The 23,679-nt window shown below is 36.1% G+C and overlaps 1 protein-coding gene across 2 annotated transcripts in view; it reads right to left on the bottom strand.

Moving 5' to 3' along the window:
* The window catches only part of LOC110831455 (T-box transcription factor TBX10), a 304,038-nt gene that overhangs the window by 121,187 nt on the left and 159,172 nt on the right, over positions 1–23,679 (bottom strand). For both annotated transcript variants that reach the window (XM_022067469.2, XM_022067467.2), the window contains exon 2: positions 8,578–9,055. In XM_022067469.2, the coding sequence (XP_021923161.1) occupies positions 8,578–9,002 (425 nt within the window). In that variant the 5' untranslated portion in view covers positions 9,003–9,055. The remainder of the gene's footprint in view (positions 1–8,577; positions 9,056–23,679) is intronic.

The raw sequence follows: 23,679 nt of genomic DNA, 5'->3' as shown, positions 1-23,679 counted from the left end.
ATTAATGCTTATAATAATCGAATCAGCAGAACGTACGTTGGTCTGACATTTTCGTGTTGACCAGAGTTATTTAATGAAAATTCAGTTCCCACCTCAAAGCAAACAACATGCGCCTTCAACTATAAGATCAATTGCTCCATACTCTTTAAGTATGAAAGAAATATTACATCAAGAATTTCTCTTATGTTAAGTGATCGATTAAATTGAAAAGATGACGGTCTTCTGAGACGTATCGTGTAGTCTGGTAGACGTTTACCAGCGTTTGCTGTCTTATCATCAGGACGACCGCCCTCTGTAACGTCGTCAAATTCTACCAACCTATAAGAGCAACATCCCACAAAGACAGTTATCTTCATTATCACCGCCTTTAGAACCTGAAGTCTCACTTTGTCGTTAAAGGTCGATAGTTTTTATTAAGACTTTCCAATATTTAACCATCCTGAAAATCCGTTTAACTTCCCCAGCGCACAAGTTGGTACCAGAAAAAAACAATTTGAATAGGCGCCCTACACGGATGCGAATTTCGCCAAATAAAATGACTGGTTAAGGGATAGCCAACAGAGTTTAAATTCCCAGCGGGGACCGGGACTTTTCTCGTTCACAAGGGCCCTGGGAATTTGTCAGCCTCCATCAAATGGGCGCTGTGATAAATTTCCTAACAGATGATGCGGCAGGAAAGTGAAAGCGTGGAGCTTCACCTCCACTGCCCTGAGACGCTTCCATATCCAAGTTCTTAAGCACGAAGACAATTTTATTTTTACTTTATTTTATTTTATTTATTTTTTATGTTATTTTATTTTATTTATATTTTACAAGGAGACGTACAAATGGAATGCATTTCTGTTCGAGAAATATCTTCAGATTTCAGTAGGAGACGAGATAAAATACTCGTACACGCAGCTAGACCACCGGGTAGGTCGTCCGCTGTGGTATGCATACCAGCACAGTGTCAGATTGCTAGTAATCCTGTCATTGTCCGCTATTCGTATGTTGCGGAGTGCAGTTCAAACACACTGCCTAATCCCATCTCCAAGGCAAGATTTAAATTGAACGCGGTATTGGTTACTTTTCGTAGTGCAGTCTCGAAAAATTTTGATTTTCCATAACGTGTATACCATTTAGGAAAAATTGTTTAAAATTTTAATATTCAATAGAATTTTAACATTGTCATGGTAAGTTCTGTCCATAGAAAATTCGCATACTATCAAACCTATAAGATATGAAGGTTCATTTCCGTATTAATGAGTAAGATCAATCCAAGGCTAATTACATAAATAAACGGCAAAATTTCTATAAAATTCTTAAATCCCCTCTGAAAAATTTTATTTCCTTTCTTTCTTTTTAATACAAACCTTAAAAGCGATTAGTTACTCCAGGGCAATATTTGAAATGTGTTGAGCGGAGGCGTCATAAGAAAATAACTATTTTGTCAACTTTAGATCCAAAAAACATTCTGTGGTAAAGGGTAAAATTTTTCGCCAGAAAACGAGATGATCGTGAATTGAAGTACTAAAATAATTATTCTAACAAACTAAATCTTCGGTAGTAGACCAGAAGGTCCAACGCCGTTGATACGAAATCCCCGTATATCTTCAGCCACTTACACAACTTCTTTCCTTCGATCTATTATAATATTCTCCTATTATCCCATCTACTTATTGATCTTAAAAGTGTCCGCTTCACAGTATTTCAAAGCACCAAATTTCTGTATGTATTTCTTACCATTACCATATTCGCCCATTTAGAACCTAAATATAAATACCCTAAAATACCCTGCGGCTAATTTATAAAACATAACATTTCTTCTAATAAAAAGTTCTTTGGAAATTTTCCAACATCTAATAAAATAATAAAATAGTACGACGTTTCGGAGATGGGGCTCTATCTATTGGGCCCAACATAGTAGGTACCTGAAGACGAAGATAGAGCACCATCTCTCGAAACGTCGTTCTATTTTATTATTTTACTAGGTGATAGAAAATATCTAAAGAAATTGTTATTTAAATAACTCACAATCGTCACGAACTTTCAGATTTGATAACATTTCTTAACTAATTAGTTTTAAATATGATTTTTTTAGTAACTTATTATTAAAAATACACGCAGAATTACATTCTACACATTTACTGAATTACCTTGGTTTAATATAATAAATTATTCTCGAGCTATCAGCCGTGTAAGGTGGACGAGGACGAAGATGGTTCACGAAACGATGGTCTTTTCTTCATTAAGCCACCTTACACGGCTGGTAGCCCGAGAAGAATTAATTACACTTAGTCGCCGCGAAAGTTCCAGATCATGCAATGGTTTTTTCTACTGGGATATAGGGTTGTCGTTTTGATGAGAAATTAGGCAGTGAATGTATTACAGTTGGGAAAGACAGGTGATGCAAAGGAGGGACGCGTTATAACACATAAAATGACATGACACTCCCTATTGAGAAGAAAACCACAATATAATCTCAGTGGTATCCTATGCATTTTATACAGGTCAGATTCCTATTATAGACTGTATAATCTGATACAAAGTCTCAGAAATAAGAACCAAAAAACTTGTGACCAGGACTCAAGACGCCTACAGCCCTCAATATCTTTCAGTCTAAACGGTGAGAATAAGAAGGGAAGAACACACAATGCCCGGTCCGCCTTCTTGTATCCGGCCATCTCAAATTTTTACATGATTTAATTCATTTATTAATTTATGTTTAAAATATCAAGATGTTTTATTTTTAAAATCGACAGATCGCCATTTTCGTTTCATCGAAACATTACTCTCGATTTCGGTCTTAATTGTTTTGAATTACTTGTAATAACTTATTTGATATTTCATCGATATTATGGTCCGCGACCATAACGAAAAAACCAAATCCATCCTGAGGCTACTTAATGGTTGTCCATGCTTCGTAAACCTTACATCTGTTAATAATTTCCGCTAGTACGTTTACAGATTCCAACCGTTTTAAATTTTGTGTTACTTCTAATAAAACATTCTTACCGTCGCCATTTTTATAACAGCTGAAAAGCAAACAATAAGTTGTTTTCTACAGATCACATATGCAAGCCTATGTTTATCGTCTACTCCATACAAGTAATTCAAGCCCAGTTACTATAATTTAATTTAGCCTATTGCCATCAATCCGATAGGTAAATACAGTTTTCGGTCTGCTTTCCATGTTCTTTATATCGTACAAAAATTTCGAGTACTCTGAAGACAAGTAGCATTTTTTTTCGAATCACAGAATGTGTCACCTAAACTACGAAAGTTCACGTAGACATTTTCTTATTACGTCTACTAATATTAAAGACAAAATTGAATTGCAGATAATAAAATTAAATTTATGTTAACAGTGAAATATGCTTAAATATAATATATTATAAGAGATAAATCAATCCATATCGGATAAAATTTTGACGAAATTAAAAACAGACAAACTTCACAAACTGTTAAACACAATGGGCAAACCACGTGGATTAAGGGAGAGGACAAGCTTTAAAGACGCATTCGGAAAAAATTAGGCTGGAACGATTCAAAAAGTAGTTTTACTGGTAGATGATGATGGCAGCACTTCAAAAGTTCAAAGGGATGGGTTCTATTTATCAACACGATACTCATACCAAGTTTCATAAAAACTCATTTTCTTCAAAAGCTATCGGGAGGGGACACACACACAAACGCACGCACGCACGCACACAGAGTGATAAACAAATAAAATGATACATAAGCCTGTCTGCAATTATAAAATAAAGGCAATACCTAACGAGAATTACAAACATCAATGCACTTTATAATTCAAATAACTTAACCATATAGGTGTTAAATTTGCTCTAAAACCAAGTATAACTTATTTTAAAAATATATTTGTTTATAAACTGCACATGTTAAATTACGATAATTTATCAGCTATTATTTCACTAATATAAATAATAATAATTATAGAATTAACCAATAAATACTTTAGTATGATCTAGAAACATCAAATCGAGTATAACACAAAAAGTATGAGTACATCGTGATATTCTATTTTCGTAAGAAATATCGGAAGTCTTTTCTCGGTGGCAGGAACCGAATTAAAACCACTTTAATGGGTTAATCTATAGTCCTATTTGTAACAGAAATTAAAACTTTTAAGAGTTCATACAGAATGCAGCAAATAGCAAATTCACGAATCACTTTTCATTTAATCTGGAACTATGTTCGTTTAATTTACTTTTCAAAACAATGATGAAAAATTATTTTGCCAGGTCTTTCATGCACTTTCAAATATATTTCTGCTGTATTTGAAAACGTGCGTAACTCCACGGACCAGAATCCTTGAGAATCTAATTGTGGCTCAGGTAGTCAAACAAAATTCTTGCCTTGTATGAAGACTAAGTTTTATTAGCGTGCTCACAAGAGCGGACTAAAATTCAGAAACATCATAAGTTACCTGACGTGAAGTATACAGATATAACATATTCACACAATTCCTTCAATTTAATTTATTTGTAAAAATAAATTTCGATTTGATGAAAAATTCAGCTAAAGAAGTGTACAAACTAAACTAAAATAATTTAAGATGAAGGACTAAAGATCTTGTGTTTAATCTCGCAAAACTGATATTTGCATTGTACGAAATCTTAGTTAGAAAAGGAAATTTAATTGTCTTTTTAAATTCAAATTTGGTCGCACCTGGATTCAACCGCAGGCTCTATTTTCTCAGTTTCTATAACCGTGAATACTTTAACGTACACTAAAGCACCCAATATAACAATTTTAAGAATATTAAAATATAAAAAAAAAATGTCGATCAATCTTGTATTATCTATGATCATAGTAATAGGATACATTTCCAGAAAATATTTAAATCTTACCTATTTCTCACAAATTCTGATAACGAAGATATATAATTTTGTATCGAACTCTGGTTTATGTAAACAGCTTTCGAAAATACACTTTGGTCACACCTAGATTCAACTCAGCTTGTCAGTGCACAGTTTCTATGACATGCAGATTTAATGAAGTGTCAGACAACACTTAACGAGATTTTTAATCTCAACAGAAATGTTTTAACGTGAATACCACAAGATGGACACTCCAATATAAATCTGCTACCTTGCTGACTGTGGAAGTCATCTGCTGTTTCTCAATAAAAGGCCGAGATGTTGCTACTTGGTACGAAACGCACGAGGACGACATCACGCTGTGCATTTCAAAAGTTTTGTTTTTAATTTTTCTCGAATTCCCTCTGTAACGAATCGTAAAGCCCGGCTCGTATCTCAAACATCTGCATGTGGACACAGGTCGAGCAGCAAATTGAGTTCTACAAATGTAAGCAGATCACAGAAGTTTCATTTCGTGATCATATAGTCAAATATTTGACTGGTATGCTACATTTAAACGTGAAATTTAAGTGAACTATGAAACGGGATTTCGAAATCCTATAAAACTACTTCTCTTCCTAGAGAAAACAATAAAATCAAGCCTTATTTATGAATAAATTGCGAGCTACATAAGTTATTAAACGGAACAAAGACAAAATATTTAAATTCCATGAAGAAGTCCTTTTCAGAAACTGATAGTAGCTACCTTCAGCTCCTCAAGAAATCATGACTTTTTTGGAGCCCGAATTTTCATTACCGTGTTATTAACAGACCTTCGCCTGTCCTATCCTGAGCCAGGTCAAACCAGTCTACATCTTCCCACAATATTTACCTAAGATCCACTTTAATATTATCCCTCCATTTACACCTAGGCCTTAACCTCAGGTGTTTAAAAACACTCTAATTTCTCATTTCTCCCATACGTTCTAAATTCCCCGCCCATCTTCGCGTCTTTGATTTTATTATCTTAATAATCTCTGGGGAAGAATTCAAATTATGAAATTACAGGGAGACATGTGGCCATTTTTATTTGTTCATGTAAAGAATCAGTCAGTAAATCAGACTGTACACCGTCCAATGACAGAATTACTAAATTAATTGCAAAGAATATAGTAGGACGCGGTAATATTCTAATCAAAAAATAGTGCACTGACATTTTGCTGAAGCGACTGAGTAAAACAAAGGAAAACTCAAGTCAGGTTAGCTCGTATCCTGACTAGAGATATGAACCTATGACCTCTAAAATATACAGCAAGACTGCTAGCCACTCGGAGCGACGTTCGACTAACACACGAACATGATGAAAGGTCAACCATAACACTCTTGCCTATGATTATAAGTACAGGATGTTGGATTGCACAGTGCAAAAACTGGAAACAGCAGTGGTGATTGGCATTTGAAATAAGACCGTCAGTCCACTCATACACAACAAGGAACACCAGTTGGTCTCAATACGGCACACCCTTGCACATCTCATAACATGGAGATAAAATAAGATGCTGCAATAGATTAGGTCTACACAGGTCTTCATGTTTCCAGATCGTTCTTTGCTAATATGTTTCTCCTATTTCTCTGTTGTACATTTATTGCGCATGGCAAATAATTGTTTATTTATTAGAACACGTGCTAATTTTTTTTTTCTGAAACTGAATCGGTCCTTGTCTATTTGGAGATAAAGGTAAATGTTTTTAGTGATAATGCAGCAAATATCTCGTAGAAATTGTCCTACGTCTCATAAATGCTTGCTGTTCCCATTATCAGTGTCACCACCCAGATGATGGAGGCAGTAAGTGCCTCTAACACGTCTGTCGATTTCTATGAGACTAACGGCTTAACATCCCAGAAGACCTTTTTTATACTGGCCGCCGTATGAAGCTGAAGGAAAACTATGAAGAAACTGATCTGGTAAGCTATTTAAAACGTCGCTGGTAAGTTTATTTTGTATTGTATACATACTTTCTATAGTTAGTGATAATATGTGAGTCATATCGCCAACCTTGCAGTCCACTATCTTCTATTGAAATGTATTTTAATTACTTAACTTTAACATTTATGGCTAACATCAAAATATATCGAGACGTATTCCCCTCTTTAATGTTTTTTTTTTCTTTTCATACATGCTTAAAAATAAGTAGGTCACATTACTCATAATTATCTTGCAATTTGAAGCCTTGAAAACTAATTAGACCTAAGTTGTAACTTTGAGACTAAAGAGTGAAGACAATGAATGAAGCCGAGTGCAATTTATTAATTCGCCAATGACTGCGCGGAGGTTGGGGAGATTATTTTTCCGGTAATTATGTATTATTAGAACATTGTTTTTAAAACAATTTTTCGTAAATTAAGAAATAAACTAATAATTTATCCAGCCACCTGATTCCTTGTCCTTGATCTACATTCACATCTTTACGACTAAATTAATTTACTTTGTTCACAAGCTGTAAGAAGACACCGTTTTAAGAGTTCTTTGCATGAAGTAATTAAAAAGGAAACACAGTGAGAACTCGGATTTGCCACACAGTCCTCAGAAGTTCGTAGAATGATTTTGACGAAACTATGCGCTGGGTGGTCAACAGATCCGTAATTTACATGGCTCACAAGTCAAAACACCGTGTAGTTGTAGGATTTGAGGTTTTCACTGCGGTGTGTGAGAAAATGGCTGTCTACTGAGTTGTTTCGCCGTGTAGTCTGGTAGAAGTTTACCGATGTTTAAGGGGTCCTTGCTGCCTTCATCAACGGGGCGATGATGGAGGCAGCAAGGATCCCTTAAACATCGGTAAACTTCTACCAGACTACACGGCGAAACAACCCAGAAGACAGCCATATTCATATCGTATTGACCTCGGATTGTGATCTTCTGCATTGTAACACCGTAGGTGGTTAAATACGTTCTTCCAATAAGTTGGTAACCACCTAGCAACGCAAAAGACATATTTAACTGAAATACAGATAAATAATACTCCAGTATTCCTGGAAACAACAGAATTGTATACGGTATTATATAGTCTAGAACAGGTTGGGCCAACCCAAATGATCTTTCGGGCCACTTTGGAAATGCATCATAACTCCGCGGGCCACATACAAAATTATATATCCCCATATTAGATTTAGATACATTATACACATTTTTTTGGAGTGAAAAATTGAAACATAATGAGTTATTATTATTGTGTTTACTATTATTCTTACATGTAAACATAGATAATATAATAATAATGATACTAAGCGTACATTGTAAAGAAATATATAGCACTAAAAATTAAATATAAATATATTTTGTAAAAGTGTGATGAATGTCGCGGGCCGGAAAAATGTTCAAGGCGGGCCACATGCGACCCGCGGGCCGCGTGTTGGTCACCCCTGGTCTAGAATCTACGTCACACACGTCAGACTGGGTGACTACTGAGGGCAGCTTAAAAATAGAGCTAGAGTCGCCCTGATGACGGAAACAGTAATGACCTCTGAAACACTGGTAAATATCTACCAATGTTACGGCACAACATCCCAGAATATAGCCATATTCGGACTAACCGCCTTGAAAACCTCAAATCCTACATGAAGAAACGTTATTCGTATTTTCTTCTTCAAAATCTCAACAACCTCATTAACTACTGCTCTACAGTCTTGAATCAGAAACATCCTGTAGTTACTGGAGCTGAATGAAAACAGTCAGTAAACACAAAGTAAATGTTGGTAGCGTGTATGTAGGCTTACTCACCTGCCCGTTTTCGTGATGATCATCTCCGTCCCCAGGTCGTGGAACTTGTCCCACAAGTCCTTGGTCTCGAGGTGGCACTCAGCCTGCAGAAGCTCCTCGCAGTTACAGCGGATTTTCACCTTGGCAGCTGCTCCCGCCTTCTCGTCTGCCGGATCTGGGGAGTCCCCGTCCCTCTCGTCACCTTGCTCCGAACCTGACTCCGAGGTGGCCGGCTTCAGCAGTTTTCCGGCTCCCAGCCTTTGATCGTGTTGCTGCATCGTCTCACTGTCCGAACATTCCTCGACGTCTACCTCAATGTCTTCGTCATCATCGTCCACTGCCGGGTGATCATCCGTGTCCGAGGTATGGATCATTTCAACTTCGTCCACGCACTCGAGGCGTCCACCTCTAACCCGACGGCCTAACTTGCTGTCCTCGTCATCCATTTCGGCGTCGCGAGCTGCCTCGTGCCTGCGGCCAGCTGACTGTGACAGTCGCTCTGCGCAAACACAGAAAAAGGAATGGATGAATATCATATTTAAGTGACATTCTCGAGTAGATGAGTATGAAGATGGCTTATTCTGGAATTCTGCAGAGTGTAGTCTCTTAGATATTGACTGGAGTTTCAGAGGAACTTATTAACTTAATCGAAGCTGTAAGCTCGTCTGAAACGTTGGTCAGTATCTATCAGACTGTGATGCAAAATGAGTGTTCTTCCATCATCCTGAAGTCGTCCTTGAGAAGTCTCTAAACTGATAAAGAATATCCTAACCTCTTATGGAACCCGGAGGTTCATTTCAGTGTTTATAAGAGGTCACTGGCTGTGGACTAAACGACCGAGGTTTGATTTCCTTACAGGGGCAAAGCTTTTTTCCATTCGCCATCAAATCCAGACAGAGTCTGTCCCACAGAACTTGTTATATGCACTGAGACAGCGCTGGCCACTTAACTCCAGTACAGTTGAGATTAAGAATTCACAGGGAGCTGTACTTTATCAAGTATTGGCTTATTTGCTTTTACCATTCACAGAATTTAAATTACAAAAGCATTACCATCGAGCTTCACAGCATCTAAAGGCCTCTTGGCATCTGTGTTAAATTTCTGCATTAGGAATGAACATTTACATTCAAACCTTCACTTTGCTCTAGGCACAAAGAAGCTTAATAAACACGAATGTCCAAATAGTATTTTTGTCACCATAAAATCCTATCAGTAGAGTCGTATGTGATTGACATGTACATATAACATGCCTATTCAGTTTTCAGTATATCTCTGTAAGTAAAAAGTATAACCACGTTTATATTTCCTACATTATAATCTATTCTACTCTACCTTACATTTCTATTGACCTCCATAATGCTCAGTTCTGTTCTGCTCCATTATTTTCCGTCGTGTTTCATTACATTCTGTACTGATTTATCCAACTCAATTCTGCTTTTAAATTGTTTTATTTTACATTGTTTTGCTTCGTTTTATTAAATTATATTTTGTTGTGTTCTACGTCAGTCTAATCCTCTCACCTCTGTTTCATTTCATTCATTTTGCTACATTCTATATTGTTTTATTTCATTCTGGTATAGTCTGTTCTAATCTTCTCTGTTCTGTTGCATTCTCTAGATCAGGGGTGCCCAACCCGCGGCCCGCCTTGAACATTTTATATTTCTTTACAATGTACGCTTAGTATCATTATTATTATATTATCTATGTTTACATGTAAGAATAATAGTAAACACAATAATAATAACTCATTATGTTTCAATTTTTCACTCCAAAAAAATGTCTAAAGTGTATCTAAATCTAATATGGGGATATATAATTTTATATGTGGCCCGCGGAGTTATGATGCATTTCCAAAGTGGCCCGAAAGATCATTTGGGTTGGCCACCCCTGCTCTAGATGCTGAACTCATTTTCCATAAGTAGTGTTGGGAGGTGAATCGGTGTTTCCCTTGAAACAATTTATACTTCAATAACCAGTCAACAGGTCGTAATGGCGTATCAATTATAGGCTTACACGGTCACCACGCAATCCACTTTCTTTAGTAATGCCATTGTTCGTATTAAGTTACATATTTTCAGACAGACATTTTTATGCATTGATTATAGCAATCGGAAGAAAATGGATGAAAGTCAAGCATGTATCAGGTCGGGCTAAACAAACCAAAAGGGAACAAGAAAAGTAGTAAGTTCTTCTTTTAATTTTTATAATAATTTCATAAACAGGCCGTAATCTATCTACAGCGTTAAGAAATAAATCACTTAAATTAGACCAATGTTACTAAATGTAAATCCCTGAGGTTAAAAGTAACAATGAGAAATTAGTTTCATGCTGAAGTTAGAAGAATAATTTCGCAAAATTTTGTTAATATTCGGTTCAAAAACTATTATTATTCTGCCCTTTTCCCAAAAGACTGGATATCTGAAAACACAGCAACAATCTTGTTACTTGATGAAAAACTCTCGGGTTACGAGCCTTGTCATGTGGCTGAATGGTGATTAAACCAAATCTTCTGCCAACGTTTCGAGAGCAATTTCTGCTCTCATCCTCAGGGCTGTTGCGTAACAAATCTGGTACTTTGTAGCGCGCTCGCCGATGTTCCTGAAGGACCGGATTTGTTACGCAGCATCCCTGACGATGAAAACAGAAATTGCTCTCGAAACGTTGACAGAGGATATGGTTCGTTGTTTTGTATGGATGCAAAATGTGGACTCTTATTTTGAGAAAAACATACATATAAGGGGGTTTAAAGAAAGTGCGTAGTGATATATGTGATCCTAAGAAAGATGTGGTGCCCAATTTAGAATAATTGGGTCTATATGTTGATGAACCTCGTCATTTATTGATACATATTATCATCTAGTATTGTTACGGCTTAGAGCGTTAAAGTGACTTTGGTGGCGAAACTTAAGCCGGAAGACCGAGAATGAGTTGGACAACTTTATACTATGTGATGGGAAAGTTCCTAGTCAGGATGGGAATCGAAGTGTCTCAGGATCGTGTCAAATAGCCGGCTGACTTGCTGGCTGCTTTTGGTGATAAACCTGTAAGTTCCGCTGCCAAAATGTTTGTTAATTACATTCTGTATACAGACATAAACCTGAAAGTTGTGTAAATATACGGCCTATATCGAGACTTGTATTCGGGAGGTACACAGTTCGAATCTCCGCAGAGGAATTCTTCATCATGACTAAGATTTTTCGTAGATTTCCTATGCCTCTCAAGGTGTGTGTATATAAGGGGTATTATCTTTAAATAACTAGTCTAAAATTGCCTCCTTCAAAATCGTAACCTACCACTATCTTCCAGTTTTACTCATGCAGTTGGAACAGCGACTTTAAACGAACTTAAGAATTAGTCAGTACTTGTAGACTGGGCAAGTAGGGATGAAATGTTACTAAATTCTCCAGGCGATAGTAAGGTCAGTGCGACTTCGTGTTATCTCCAAACTATTACTACTCTTGTCAGCGCCATGTTATCACCGATGTATTGGAACATGGATGACAAACAGTTGGCGCCAATGCCCGGTTTCCACGACTGAGATTTAGGTTGACAGCCGTAATAACCCTACAGGTTCCAATTCATATTACCGTCTGGAGCAACTCAATAAACAACTTACCCCCCGGAATTTTGTGTCAGTGTAGTAACGCCTTGTTGACTTGAAGATAGATACCAACGTTTCGGAGAAATATACTAGTTCCATCTTTTTGTTGTGGATTATTCCAGATTTATGTCAATTCGATAAACAGACTGCATAAAATCAGATATAAGAAAAACTCTCACTAATGAAATAAGTCGCCTGTCTTGCAAACACACACAAGAACTTTAAAAACATATGCTCCAGCAGATAGACCTATCTTAGTAATGGAAAGACAAAAAAACATCTAACGCAACTTCTTTCTGGTAACTAGACCCACCCAACTAAACACAACACAGTCTTTGAGAAGCTGACAGTTGTTCAGTTGACCAAAGAATTACATGCCTTTTTACAGAATCCACAGTTTCATTGTCGTATTCACAAGACCACGTCACTAAACCCCATCCAGCGAAAAGTTTCGCTTTCCCTGGGCTAGAAAATAAAACGTGACGATGGTAAAAACAGTCAACTGTTCTATAAGAAATGCTTCGTAATCTGTAGGTTTTATCCTGTACGAAGTTACTCTACCCAGCTCAAAACATGTTTTTAAATATCTTCTTAACACACGTAAATCAAGAGACTTCAAAATAAAGAACACTGTATAAACCTACGTAATTAAATCTAAGACCTTACTGTTTCACTACCCGTATTATTATACCAGTGTGTTTTTAACTTTCAGCTTGTATTTCAATTGAAGTTTTAATTTATCAGTAATTTCGATAAATAAACATGAAGCATACGAGCTTGGAGGTAAATTTTCGAGGTAATTTAGAGCTACCTGTAGCATCCTATCACGTTTCAGGTGCCTGAATGATGTAAGAATACTGGGGAGGAAACCATTTAGCTAGATAGGATCGTACAATTTGAGCTCTCGCTAGAGATTTCAATGAACTTGTCCTTTTGATTACCGGGTGCTTAGTTATGGCTCCCCGCTGTAATGAAGACATAAAGGAAGCAGATGGCTTGCGTCAAATGTACATATCCCATGGGCTCTTTTGGTTCGTACAGACTAATAGCTACTGTATAGAGATCATCAGTGTTTTTGGTCACCGTAACATTTCTTGGAAAATCTGTACATTTCAAAAATTTTCGAAACAAGCTCAAGAACATTATGTTCGGTCATTCGTGCGTTTTGAATAAAGAGACTTTAAGATAACTCATAAGACACTCCAATATACAAGTTTTGCTCTTTAAAAGTTGGAGGTTTTACAGGTTTTCAATATATATACTACTTTCATCTTATCCGAAGATTCATTATCGATTCACGTGTACAAAATGTGAAGTTCCTCCTGTTAGATCCAAATAGGCTATTCCCTCAACACTCTTTTCTCAAACATCCTTAATTTATATGAGATTTCAGGTCCTCACGGCGACGTGTATAAAGATGGCTGTCTTCAGGGAAACCTCGCCTTATAGTCTGGTATAAGCGACCGGACATTTCAGACGTTTTCCTGCCCTCATCATCAGAGCGCTGATCATCCTGATGATGGAGGCAGTAAGTACCAATTTCTATCAGACTACACGGCGTAGAAACCCCGAAGACAGCCATCTTCACCCTCAGTTTGTTTTTTCCCTTGTAATGAGAGAAAGTACACGCTCCCCATATAAAACAACATGCAGTCTAATGTTATAAGTAGTAGCAATTCAAAATATTCAGACGCTCCGATCATATTCATTATTAAGTTAATTCTATTACGCTTATAAATCAAGAAACGCCATAGGTTAACGTTAAAATAGGGGCATCTGAGACCTTAAAAGACCTACATAATTTTTAAAACATTAATGTAAAAATTAAATTCTTATAATTATCCGCTTTAATTCTCGTTTTATTGTGGTGATAGTCCACGAGGATATTCTAAAGTGTGACATTCTGTACAAGAAATAACTTAGAATGAGAAAACCTAAGAGGGGGGGCCAGAACTCAACTCTGGTTGTACACCCCAAAACAGAATAATATAGAGTACTTCAGCAGGTGTGTAATTAGCCGTCGTATATCAAATGTTGACTTGCATGCTGAATCTTGTTTCCTTACAAACTTTCCATCACCTCTAGATGGCTTTCACAGCAAACTCCTATAAATTCCGGCAACACAGACGGGACTTTGTTTGTGTCATCTCCTCAGGAAATCTCATCATTCGTCAACAGAGGTCTCATCTGTGCTTTGCCAAGACGCAGGGATTTTCGCCCGCAGAGAAGCCCTTAAGGTGTAAATCCGACACGTCCCAGTTGTTGATTAGTTCCATTAGACACGCGGCAGGTAAAACAGATCCGTCGGCGGATTATTGCCTCAGAAACAGAGAAGCTGGAAGCCTGCTGTGTTCAACAATAAGGGTCGCATCATCTCAAAATGAAAGTGTTAATTAAATGTTTATTTTTCATTTTCGAAGAATGGTAAATCATATTCCTGCAATTTCCAAATTTTCATAACGTAATGCCATCGACTCCACTTTTTTAAAAAAAACAAACAAGATAGTGCCAACTGTCAGATCCTCCCTGAAAAATAAAGGAACGTCTATCTTTCGAAATGTAGTGTTTTATTTAAATAATTCAAATTTCAAATCAAGATGGACAAAGTCCAAAATAAAGAAATTAGTAACACAGATCTGTCGCCAAAGGTGTTTGGAAGTTAAAACTCTTCTCTCAACAAAACCAATCAGAATTTTGTTAAAATTTCTTAGTTAATTCTGTGGTCGAGAAGATTGTATCCTGTCTTGTATCGTATTGTGTCTTAAAAGTCTCATGTCCAACGTTCGTAGTCTATTTCTTCCTCGTATATGCTTTTGGAGAGACCTAACATCCTCAGTAGATGACGAAATTAGTGACCTAGCAAGATTTTGCTTAATCTGTTTCGCCAGATGGCAAAATGTCATATTCTACAATCTTGGCTGCTATTTGGCAGCTTCTAGAAACACTTCTAAAACGGGTATGCAAAACAAAATATAACGTAGTACGTTGTGTGGTTCATATTTCTTAATCTCATTCTATGTTATAAGAAAGGAAAAATAATATATGACAAAGGAGATTATACGAAAAAGACAGCAAAGAAAGAAACCAGTTATGAAATGATGATACAAAGCAAATCAAACCCCGTTGCATTTTAAATAACCTTTTCCCATTAGTAATTTCATTCGCTAGATTTTACCTACATAAAACGTTTACACTTAAATATACAGTCAAAGCAGATGAGTATAATGTTCTGGTAAATACAGAGCAATGCCAACATTAATGGTGCGGTGATGCAAACGTATGATTGTGCAGTTGCAAATTTTGCCAGTACAAGGATATAACGACTATTACTACCAGTACTCTAATTCTATTTAAATTTGTAATATTACTAAGAGATTCAAATGTAATTCAGGTGTCAATGGTATAATTACAAATTAATCACAATGCATCACGGATGAAGCTGGAACTGTGGTCACTTACATAATGTAGGACTAGCTCGTCAAAATCATTTTGCTGTGATCTGTGAATCCCACGTTCAGCAAATAACCAGCTATCCAAGCAAGGCCAACGGGCAGAGCGCTTAACGTTCGTTTCGAAGTTAACATTAGCTGGCTGACTTACACTTCAGCACATTTATGGAATGGAAACTGTGTCACATTATGTACGGGAAGAAAATATGTTTCTACTTTTTTCTCAAACATCGGAGTAATATTTATGACAGAATGTCTGAAAATTACAAATACTGTCTTATATTAACACAATGTTTAACACGTGGAAGCACAGTGGTAATTAGGCTCTCTGTCCCACCTTCTTCGACAATCAATAAGTCTTCATTTTATACGTGTTACTTATGATTCTCAGCGTAAACACAGATTATTTCCGTAAACATCATTAACCAGTTGATCTTTCTAACAGTAAAGTGTTGTGTTTTCTTTGAGGTACAGACTGAATTCTTTAATTCTATTTAAACACGTTTCGGTGTCAAAGGGTTAAACATGATCGCATAACTGGCATACAACAGACATTTTAAAATTTTATTAATTTTTAACAAAGGAGCAGATCTTACGTGATCACTTCCTTTTAGATATTCCGGTTAAAATTTTACATTCATTTTCAGTTCCTTCATATGTGCTACCCATTCTCTTCGATTAGAGAATCTATTATTTTCAGAAATACATAAATATCGAAGATTGTGATTGTGTAATTATGCCTACCATTAACATTCAGGCAATTCCTTTACCCTACATCTAAATTGGTCTATTCTCTCAATTTATAATACTTCAGAACTCCAAAACACACAACGCCAATGGCCTTTGCCGAGTGTTTTAATTCAGGTCTTATAATTACTTTCCAAAGTGTTATTAAAACGTATAGGCCCTAATGGAAAGCTCGGCGTATATGAGAGCCTTCACTCAAATAGGTTATAGGTGAAAAATGTTTACTGTAGACTAGACCAAGCTTAGGCTCTTGAAATAAGCAGAAGGAACGAGATAGATCACGAGGCACGCCCGTGAAATTCCACTGCCCTCACAGTGAAGACGTCTTCAGGTATTCGTGGACTTATAAATCGTTTCTCCCATGTTTAAGGAAACAAGCGGGCGAAGCAGGTGTCTTTATTAACGATTAATGTGCTAAATTCCGATAGTCCGCCATCTTGCGATCTCGACCAAATATGAGCTCACGTCTCCACTGAACTAAAAGTTATTATTTTTCTGCTATTTGTACGAAATCTGGAATTGTGCCGGATTTAGACATACGTCAGCCATGATATATACAGTAAAATAGCTACTTTTGTTTCTTTTTTCAGAAAGCCAATGCAAATAGATATGTTGACATTTGAGATTTCCACAGCGGTAAATATATCGATTGTTTTCTTCTGAATTATGACGCTGTGTAGTCTTGCAGATAACAACCATCGTTTCAGCGTCACAACCCAGAAATATTAAAGATATGTGGGTCTATAAGTACTAAAAGAAATAAATAATAATAGGTATATTCTAACATAAATAGCAAGATTAAGCCTATTTGTAGATTACTGCATTGTGATTTCGTCAGTGGTTTAAGTTTATAGTAACACAATATCAGTTAATGGCTGTAAACACAAAAAAAGAAATCATAAAGATAAACATCTGATAAAAATGTTCGCTAAAATAATATATAGAAATTGTATTTAAGAAATTGTATTTAAGTTATTATTGATTTGAATCTTTATATAATTACATACACCTGAAGATAGTTCTTTTAGGAACTGAAACATGTCGTGAAAAATGATGGTCTAATGTAAATCGAATATTTCGATAAAGAACATCATTTAATATTTTAAATATTTTAAATGTTAATTATTGTAATATTTTAATATTTAATAAGAATTTATTGTGATTAGACGGACAAGATTTAAATAATATATAGAAAAAGGAAAACTAGCACAAACCCATCTGGCCTGAGCCACTATCTGGCTTCTGATACTTGGTTATAAATCGGGACAAATAGATATTATAGATTCTGATTTCAAACGACTATTGATTAAATTACTATGAATATATAAATTACACTAAGAAACATTTTCATTGACAGAAGAGCATAAAGATAAATCCATGTGTACTATGAGTTCTGAGAATTGTTTTTCTATTTGCATCTCTTCAACTAAACATACGAACAATACTACAATTCATAATCAGGAATAATTTTCTATACATTATGGTATTTTCTGTGTAATGTGAAATAACGACGTGACGGGGTGTCGGAAAGAAAATACGTTTGCCTGTATAATAACGAGAGTGCACCTTGAACAAGTTTACTTAAAATTACTTACAAGTTAAAATCCATTTGAGCAAAGTTTTAGATTCTGTTTTATTAACAAATGCCTGCATCATCGTCGCGGCTGAGTGGTTAGCACTCCGGCGTCGTATTCGAAGTCCCGGACTTAAATCTAAGCCAGACGCCGGCTAATATTACAGAATCTTTTCGAGTTCTTACTCAGTCACTTCAGACCATGGCCGCGTTATTTTACATCTTTTCAAAATTCATTAATCATCTTACCATTCTACGCTACATATTATGAGCTAATGAGTGTAGTTAAATAAATATTAATTATGAAGACATTAGAAGTTGTAGACTGTTCTGCCTACAGTCAAGTAAATAATATTTTAAAATTCTGTCACAGTGTCCATTTACCGCGATTTATGAGCCAGTAAACGTATAATTTCTTCCTAGTAAAGTAGCAGTTTCGGTTAACAGTTAGACACCCCGCAATTTACGCCTGCCAATGTGTATTAGAAACGGGCATATTTCGGCTATTAGACGTTTAACGGAACACTTGCTAATGTTTATTTCCTTAAAACTCTATCCTCAATCCACAATCTCTCACGCTTTGTAGAGTCTACCATCGATATCATCAGTGGTCTTGGTTTCTTAATTTATCTAATGTCGTCAAATACAACACGTGAATTACTTAATAACTTACTGTTGCATTCGCTTACTAACGCCAGCACAGTGTTATGAACCATAATTTATAGTTTATCCACTTCGTCTGGTCCACTTATAAGGCCTCAAACGAGCATAACTCTGCCTCTTTCACTCTCCTCATAGCACCAATAATTAATACAGATCAAACTTCCTGATTTTCTAATACCTTTAATTTCACTGAATTAATATCGCAATGCCTTCTTCAAATGTTTTGTTTCTAGTCGCGTGTAGTATAGTGTAGACTTAAAGCTATTGTATTAATTACAGTATTGTATTAATCATCTATCATCAGGAGAAACGGATACTAGGACACTGGTATCTAAAGAACTTCAAGATACTTTGCTCTGAAAATGATAGTTCATACTACGTCCATTCTGAGCGCTGACTGAAAACAAAAACATAATTCGTGATGTTTAAAACTGTTCTTTCGGACTTTGTCCATCGTCTAAATTATACAAGCACAACGTTTTGAAAGCTGAATTCTGCTTCCAAATTCAGGTAAAAATTGGGCAAGAATGAAGAAAATGTATCTGTTAGGCCCAATCGTTGAGCTAGCCTCTGACCTGGACAAGTAAACAATGTCACGTAACTTACCACCAGCGAGTCACTGAAATATTTATTTAAAAACTGACAAAAAGCCGCTGTTACTCGTACACTCTAATTACTCCAAAATAAAATGTAATACCCTGTAAAATATAGGCCTATTACTAGGATAGAAATATTTTGTTTGAATTAACTCCCACATTGGTTCAATTCCCACTGATCGGAAAGCGTCCACGAATTCAGGATTTGTAATAAAATATAGGGGTACCCAAAAACAAAGAAAAATTTTAAATGTTTATTGGCTATTTAATATTAATATATAAACATCTACAAATCACAGAAGTTAATTTCAGAGTTTAGTAGTAAATTTTAGTGTGTGATTATAACTGTAGTAACATCTAACGTCATTCAGCCGCCACATAATAATCAAATTTTAACCCCAAATTCATACGACCAGTATTTTAAGCGCTAATTAAAACAATGACTAAAATCACGTACAATCACTGTTTAAATCACAGTGATAATTAATAAAGGTTGGAAGTTTAACCCGTGATGAGAAAAGAAAAATTTATCTCTTAACTACATCTAATGTATAATCATGTGCCACGTGCGTAGGCCTAAATACCTCATAACAGATACGGGCCTAAACTGAGTGTAGGAAAAGCTACTTAATATCCGTTGTAATAGCAGCAACCTATTTCCTCAACGTCGCATGGTGTCCGCATATCCGGAGTACGAGCGCTGTAAAGCCGACCGACTCCCCGCATAGCGGTGGGGCCATTGCCAGGATATCGCTGAGGGCAGGTTAAAGTGATAAAATGCCCACCAGATATTAATTTTATCACAAAATCATATGAACGCTTCTGTGTAATGTAAACGTCACTCCTACAATACTAACTGTTCTCGCGTAGTTATTGTTGGTAGTGTTTGAAATCAAAGAAATAATTGATTTTCAAGTTACTGATTGAAGTTAAAAGAGAAAAGACAGATTTTAATTCAAAGCAGATAAAGTTCACACTTGAGGCAGATTTTAAATTGTTTCGGTATTACATTTCCGATATGTACACATGTTAAACTACATTCCACAGAAACATAGTTAAAGAAAAGACACTGTTAAGCTTATTTTGTAAGATTTGAGGTCTTCACAGCCATGAGTATGAAGATTTCTGTCTTCTGGGTTGTTGCGCCGTGTAGTCTGGTCGATGTTTACCAACGTTTCAGAGGTCATACTGCCTCCGTCATCAGAGTATGAAGATTTCTGTCTTCTGGGTTGTTGCGCTGTGTAGTCTGGTAGATGTTAACCAACGTTTCAGAGGTCATACTGCCTCCATCATCAGGGCGATGAGTATGAAGATTTCTGTCTTCTGGGTTGTTGCACTGTGTAGTCTGGTCGATGTTAACCAACGTTTCAGAGGTCATACTGCCTCCGTCATCAGGGCGATGAATATTCATCGCCCTGATGACGGAGGCATTTTAAACTCTGATCGCAACTTAATTTTTAATGATACGCGTATTAAACCGAATGTAAACTAAACCCCATTGTAAGCACAATCGACCTCTTCTCACCTGGTTTTGATCTATGTATACAGGAAAAAATGTTGTAAAAGCCCAGCCTATGTGTGCCCTAAACTTACATTATCGTCACTTTATTATTTATGCAGACGTTATTCCCATTCGTGTATTAAGATGTTCACTTTATCCATTTATGTATCTATTTACTTGTTTACATGCTGCAAATATATCTACTAGGTTCTATAAAAACTATTGTGCCTATGTTAGTTAAGAGGATCTCTTGTCACTGGGGCACAGAGGTTACTCAGCTCGTGCGTGGATGAGACGGGCCCCAGATAGGCCTATGACAAATACTTATAAATTCGTAGCCACAGACAGCCGACAAGGGGGTCCTCCAGCTTCTAGCCATAAAACTTCATGTTTCAATGCGTCAAAGAGGGCCTCGGACATGGACAGAGACGATTGGTCATAATAAACATTTGGGCTCTACAAACGACGGGGAACTTCTTGCCTAACTAGGCGACCATCAGCTTTTCAAGAAGACCTTATTTGATATTTCTTTGACTTGTAATGAAACGGGTGCATGTTATTAAAAGCTAACTCCATAACTCAACTGTTGTCATTTGTTTATAACGCAATTAACACTATGCAAAATTGTGTTGTTCCTTTCTGCACTGCAGCAAGTTATGAAAATTGTTTAAATAATTCACTGCGGTAATGTTCAAATTCCTTGGCACACTGATTTCCCTAGCCATGAAACAATTCGAGAAACAAACAAAAAATGTCATTTTGTCTCTAGCGAGAAATGGTGACAAACATTTTCGAAATACCTAGCATTACGTTAAATAAGTCCATAATCGAGAAATCTGAAAAAGTCTCCTATTTATAAACTATTATTATTACTATTACTGAGTTTATTGTTGATTATAATACCACCTACTAAGCCGATTACAGCAGTTTGCAGCAAAGACGTAAACTTTATCAATGGATCGGACGTAGGATCCTACCTGAGTAGGTCTACAGACGGAAAACTGTAATTATTTATTTTATAGAGTCGGAATATCTTCAAATTTTAATTTTTTAACCTTAAATTCAACTGCGTACTAGCACTTCAGTTTTTAATCAATAAACTGTACAAGCGGAGATATCTGTAAGTCGGGGTTTACATTAAAAACAAATTACACAATCAGATCTTACATTTCTCGCTGGTTCATAAACGTAGCAAATACTTAAATCACCAGAAGCCATTTAAAATGTATTAAACGTCAATAATAATTTAGTTAGTGATCGCATTTACATGAATATGTTGTTGGATAAATATTGTAGACAGACATATAATTTAAATTAGGCCAATATTTAGTCGGTGTTATTTTTATTTAAATATTTAACATCATTAAATTCATAAGATGACGTAAATGCTCTTACGCTCGAGGCATTGAAATTACGTTCGCTGATGTCTGTATCGTGGTGTCCAGTGTTGGAATAGGTCTTGCGATAGACCGAGCCTTGCAAACGGAGTTCTACCAAATATTTAAATATTCTGGCCGCTTGTAAGACAATTTAGTTAAGTGATGTGTCATACAAATAATTTGATAGATTATCGCACACAGTCGTTGATAAACTGAAATCTGACGTTCGTAATAAATTTGAATAATACATCTGGTGTAACTGGGGAAAAACCATTGCAATGGTAATGACATCTTTAAAACATTATCGCACTGACTTTCACTTTTTTTTTCAGCCTTATGTATTTTGATTGGCTCTGATCCACGGTTAATACCTTCCACCAAAAACACTTGGCCTTTCGTTCAGACGACAAGTACCCATCATATCACCTGGACGAATATGTCCTTAACAACACGACGATACTGGATCTGATACGGGTTTGAGTCCCATGGTTAAGAATAATGAGTTCTGATATCAGCTAGTGGAACAAAGCGAACGACCTAGCCAATTCGCGTTTAAGGACTGGTGCAAGAACGTCCTTCACACAAATATCCTTCAAATCTATGTTTATTTTCCAATAAAACACCATTGGACCTAGACCTCCCCATCTAAGCAACTTCAACTTCGGAAAATTACTGTTGTTCAACTGGGACAATTTGACGGCTGCCGGACTTTCGAACTTTCCGGTTGTGTCCGTACATCTCTGATAAATCTCAGTAGCTGAAATAACCTTACTGTACAAAAGATACAGGTAGACCTACAAATTCTATTGATAGGTCTACATTATATACATTTGTTTTCAAGTACGTAGGCCTAATATATTTAAATTAGATATACATCTGTTTTGTCTGCTTTCAAAGTAAAATGCGATCAGAAATTTTTCTATTTCAACTCGATTTAGAGTATCTTATGTCAGCGCGTGCACATAAGCCGGTTTATACTTCAAACATCGGATAGCAACAATTCTTACATCAAACATTTTTATTAATTTTCCGCTGCAGTTAAGTGCGACTTCAGAAATGTATGTGGCAGGCCTGTCTTTTGTAGAACATGTGATCACTGTACTCATTGCGTAAAACATTTAAATTGTGTTGTGGCCTGTGCCAAAATCATAGCATATTCAAAACAGTTGACGTTATAATAACGTAATTTTTTTTATTGACAACTGTAATCTTTATTCAGACCTACCTTTCTGCTCAATTTCTGGGGCACGATTTATACCATCAATAAAATTAAGATTCACGCATGAAATTGAACTGAAAATATAGGCTTATTAACCAGTTAAGTTTTAGCGGTAGGCTACGTGTATTCAGGCCCTGACGTTCAACAACTCGGAACGCAGGCCATCATAGATTTCATTTTCGTTCTCAAAATAAAGAGAAAAACTTTTCTTAAGCGTCCTTAGAATTTTGTAGTTTTTAACCCAAACAGGTAGAATAGATACAAACTGAAATAAAATTACAAGCCTAAGGTCTAATTTTAAAACAACTGTGCAGTCTACTTCAATTAGAAAATAAAATCAATTAATTTAATTCATCTAAAACTGAAAATAAGATTGCTTAAGCTTATCATTAAGC

Source organism: Zootermopsis nevadensis, unplaced genomic scaffold, assembly GCF_977971745.1.
Source record: "Zootermopsis nevadensis isolate Lab colony 2312 unplaced genomic scaffold, Znev_1.0 Znev_ptg000017l, whole genome shotgun sequence".
Classification (NCBI taxonomy): domain Eukaryota; kingdom Metazoa; phylum Arthropoda; class Insecta; order Blattodea; family Termopsidae; genus Zootermopsis; species Zootermopsis nevadensis.
This window is presented reverse-complemented; position numbering and strand designations above follow the sequence as displayed.